The sequence below is a fragment of the Chinchilla lanigera genome, unplaced genomic scaffold, assembly GCF_000276665.1.
Source record: "Chinchilla lanigera isolate Chin_1 unplaced genomic scaffold, ChiLan1.0 scaffold00011, whole genome shotgun sequence".
Taxonomy (NCBI): domain Eukaryota; kingdom Metazoa; phylum Chordata; class Mammalia; order Rodentia; family Chinchillidae; genus Chinchilla; species Chinchilla lanigera.
In genome coordinates, this window is record NW_004955412.1 from 1209524 (window position 1) to 1214372 (window position 4849).

Sequence of the window (4849 nt, forward strand, 5' to 3'; positions counted from 1 at the left end):
GCGTGACGGCCTTCCCGCGCGCCCTTCGCGGCCCCGGGCGGTAAAGCACATGTCCGTAGCCCAGGCTGTCCGCGGTGACTTGGGGCCTCCCCCGCCGCCCCGCGCGGTTAAAGGCCGGCTCCCTCAGGCCTCCTTCCCCTCCTCCGCAGCCCCTTCGCCGGCCGGGCCGGCCGGATGCTGTGAAGCTCGGAGGACTGTGTTAAGACGCGGGAGGACTTTGTGGATTACTGAGTGCCAGGGCGAGGGCAGTCCCGGGACCTCGCTATGTCAGGGAAGCGGAAGCGTGTGGTGTTGACTATTAAAGATAAGCTTGATATAATAAAGAAGCTGGAAGATGGAGGTTCTTCCAAACAGCTGGCTGTGATTTATGGAATCGGGGAAACAACGGTTCGGGATATTAGGAAAAATAAAGAAAAGATTATAACTTACGCAAGCAGCTCTGATTCGACAAGTCTTCTGGCCAAGAGGAAGTCTATGAAACCATCCATGTATGAGGAACTGGATAAAGCAATGCTGGAATGGTTTAATCAGCAGAGAGCAAAAGGGAATCCCGTGTCTGGACCAATTTGTGCAAAAAGGGCAGAGTTCTTCTTTTACGCTTTGGGGATGGATGGTGATTTTAACCCCTCAGCTGGTTGGTTAACTCGATTTAAGCAGCGACACAGCATTAGAGAGATTAACATTAGAAATGAAAGGTTGAATGGAGATGAGACTGCTGTGGAAGATTTTTGTAACAACTTTCGAGATTTTATTGAACAAGAGAACTTGGAGCCTGAACAGATCTACAATGCAGATGAAACTGGACTGTTTTGGAAGTGTCTGCCTTCCAGGACTTCAGTAATGAAAGGTAAATGTACTATTCCTGGGCACAAGTCTGTTGAAGAAAGAGTTACTATCATGTGTTGTGCCAATGCAACAGGTTCGCACAAGCTTAAACTTTGTATTGTGGGCAAAGCAAAGAAACCTCGCTCCTTCAAGTCAACTGACACTTTAAACCTGCCAGTCTCTTATTTCAGCCAGAAAGGTGCGTGGATGGATCTTTCTATTTTCAGACAGTGGTTTGATAAGATCTTTGTGCCACAGGTTCGAGAGTACTTAAGATCCAAAGGTTTGCAAGAAAAAGCTGTGCTTTTGTTGGATAATTCACCAACACATCCAAATGAAAATGTCCTTCGTTCAGATGATGGTCAGATATTTGCTAAATATTTGCCACCTAATGTGGCTTCTTTGATTCAGCCCTTGGATCAGGGAGTCATAGCAACAATGAAGAGAAACTATCGTGCAGGTCTTCTCCAGAAAAACTTGGAAGAAGGTAATGACTTAAAGTCATTCTGGAAGAAGCTAACTCTGCTGGATGCACTTTATGAAATAGCAATGGCGTGGAACTTAGTAAAACCAATTACTATTAGCAGGGCTTGGAAGCAGATTCTTCCTACCATAGAGGAGAAAGAAAGCATGGACTTTGATGATGAAGATATTTCTGTGGCTACTGTGGCCACCATTTTACAACATACCAAAGGACTGGAAAATGTTACTACTGAAAACATTGAGAAATGGCTTGAAGTAGACAGTACTGAACCGGGTTATGAAGTATTAACTGACAGTGAAATCATCAGAAGAGCACAAGGTCAGACAGATGAGTCTAGTGAAAATGAAGAGGAGGAAATAGAACTAATTCCGGAGAAACATATAAATCATGCAGCTGCTCTCCAGTGGACTGAAAATTTGTTGGATTATCTAGAACAACAAGGTGATATGATTCTACCTGATAGACTGGTAATACGCAAACTTAGAGCCACCATCAGAAATAAACAAAAGCTGACAAACTCAAGTCAATAATGGCATTTTAATTTAATCACTGTTTTGGCAATTCATGCTTATCGTCTTTGCAATATGTTTTAATTTTATTTGTTTTCTCAATTCACAGACACAGTCCTGTGAGTTACAGATTTTAAAAAAATGTGTCTGTCATAGCTTGGAAACTCTATGTTTCCATTGTCTGTCTTGTCCCTTTGTTCAGAACCTGTTTCTGTATCCATACCAATGTGTAATTCAGGTGTGTACATCTACAGTCATCTCTTCAAAACCGGTGGCATTCCCCAAGTTCTCTAGCAAAAGTAAGAAATAACAGTGAACAGAATTTAAGCACTTTCCTAAAATCTTTTGCTTGAATTTTGAGGGTTGCCACAGTAATCTTAGGCTATATAAATAGTTGTTTTCTGTATATATATAGATTGACAGGATGAGAAAGATCTAAATTGTTAGGTTTCAGGATGATCTATAATTTTAAAATGAAGTTTAATAATAGTGGGGAAATAATGATCTACTAATGATAAAAATAACTTACAAATTCTGTTTTACCTTTGTGTGGATGGCAAGAAGGGGAGATTTTACTGGAAATGAAATAAATATAGAAAGTTACTGCTGAATGAGAAACTTGAAAAGTTGATACACAAGAGAGGTATTCTGATTAATTCATTGTAGGAAATGCAGTTAAAATTTTTGGAAACTTGGTTATTTATACAGAGAATAAATATACTTGTTTTAATTTGTTGTTTTATTATGAATTGGGTAATAGTGTACATTTACTATTTATGTAATTATAGTACATATTTCTTAATGCTTCATGTAATGATCTGAGCTCCCACATTATACTTGGTGAACAATATCTTGGGAATTTAAAAGTAAGATTTGTTTATTTACTGAATATTTAGAAATATTACCTATGACTTAAAAATTTTGTCATACCTGGCTCTTATTTGATATGAAGAGAAGAATAAAATTTTTAATATTTAAAAGAAATCATGTTTGTATCTGTTTTTATGAAAAGCAGAAGTAACTATGAAAGTGCCAGCTAGGAATTTCATTGTTTATTGTTTTGATAATTTTGATATTGTTTTGATAATTGTAAAGGGATTATTTCTTCTGAAATTTAATATAGGTCAGAATTTTGATAAATTTTAATAAACTGTTCAACATTTTGAAAACCCTTTGCATGTATTAAAATTAATTTGTAATGTCAAATCAAAACATTCCCATATTGTTATAGTCCAAAATTTTTAAAATCATAAAAATTAGAATGATTCTCATTTTTGAAACATTTTTGATGAACTACTTAGTGCCTTTCTCCAAATTTTTAAACTTTAAAAGGTTTTCAGTTTTCCATAATTTCTGTTATCTTCACTATGTATAACATATTATGTACGTGTGTGTATGCACACTGATTTTTCAAAAGATTTGTGATGAAAATGTGTAAAACTTGTGTTCATTAAATGAATTACCTCTGTGGTTAGGAAAAGTATAAGAAATGAGCATACATACTGAGTCAGATAATAAAGTCTGCTATTGTATATGATAATTTTTCTGAATGAAAGTTAAGTACTAAAAAGCTTCTTGAAACTTTCGTTTGGATTTGTTCACTGTTTTTGCAGTTCATTTTTTTGGTGAAATAGAGATGTATCATTGCCAGTTTAACCAGTAAGGTTAAACTGTGTAGTTTTAAATGTTAATACCTAGTAAATTGTTCACTGTTTGTGAATTTGATTGTGAATCTTGTAACTTTCTCTAGCTTGAGAGTCTGCTCTTTGGTTTACCAGGGTTTGATCTTTGAAATCTCAACTGGTAGGTTAACATTCTTTTTTGGGTTGTTCTTTCCTTAATTATAAAAGCTGCCTAGCAAGCACAAGGTCCTGAGTTCCATTACTGATTGCTGTTTCATGTTCTAAGCAGTCTACTTATATCGTTTAATCCTCTTATTATAAATCAGATGAAAATACTAATGCTCGTCGTATATTCTTCATTGCTGTAGATCACTTGGCTACAAGTGTGAATTTAAGTCCAGGTAGTATTTGACTGTAGAGCCTGTGTTTCTGTTATCCATACTGTTAACCTCTTATCCTTTTCCAGTCCTTAGCATTTATTTTTTGCCATATGCATCCACCACTTGCCACAGTTTCTGAATTTAGTTGTCTCAGTCCATCTGTGACAGCTGTTGCTTTTTCCTTTATGTATATTTTTTTCTTTTATATTTTTGAGGCCTTAGTCTTCTTTCCCTACTCTACAGTGTTTCTATTTTCTTTTTTTTTTCCTTTTGGTACTGGGATTAGACCCATAGTATTGTGGATGTTAGGCAAGTGCTTTACCACTGACCTATATACCCAGCTTTATTTACACTCATTCACTCACTCATGTGTACATGCATTTATTTATATATGTCTGGTCTTGCTAAATTGCCCAAGTTGGCCTTGAACTAGCAAGATAGCCACAGGTATGCACCATTGTACCCTATTTTTATTACCTTTCCTTTTTTTTCATCAACCACTTAATGGAATTTGAAACTTGTATCATCTGTTTTCTGACTTCTAGTTAGCAGCGCTCAGTGAGAATCCTTTCTCACTTCAACAGTTTTAAACCCAGTATTGGGAAAATAAATTCATGTAAAGATTTTTCTCAAGTTCACAAGGTAGTGTTGAAGAAAATGTTGGGTATAGTGCAGTACTAGGAAGGGAGACTTGCCAGGCTAAAGATCAGAAAGCACTGCTACTAAAACCACATGAATACAAATGTGATCAGATCCAGAGATTGAGAGATGCAAGGAGTAACAAGCCTCAAATGGGACAGTATGGGGAAAACAGTGAAGATTAAATTCCAATAGAAGAGGGATTGGTTAGAGGAAAAAGAAAAAGTTAATGGTAAAGTAGTCTGTAGTGAGGTGTACTTATTAATGGGCATTTCAACATCCTAACCCCATTTACAGTTTTTGCTGTGTAGCCCTAGACATGCTCTGTAATTTCTGCTTTTACCTTTTCTCATCTATGTAATGCTGAGTCATTACCAGGTTAAATGTGCT

The 4849-nt window shown here is 36.6% G+C and overlaps 1 protein-coding gene across 1 annotated transcript; it reads left to right on the forward strand.

The window, feature by feature from the left end:
* Positions 1–3388, forward strand: Jrkl (JRK-like; the record flags this gene model as incomplete). The annotated part of the gene is given in 1 exon segment (XM_005377959.2): positions 1–3388. A coding segment is annotated over 1 exon segment (1575 nt). The 3' UTR covers positions 1840–3388.
* Positions 3389–4849: the final 1461 nt, after the last annotated feature.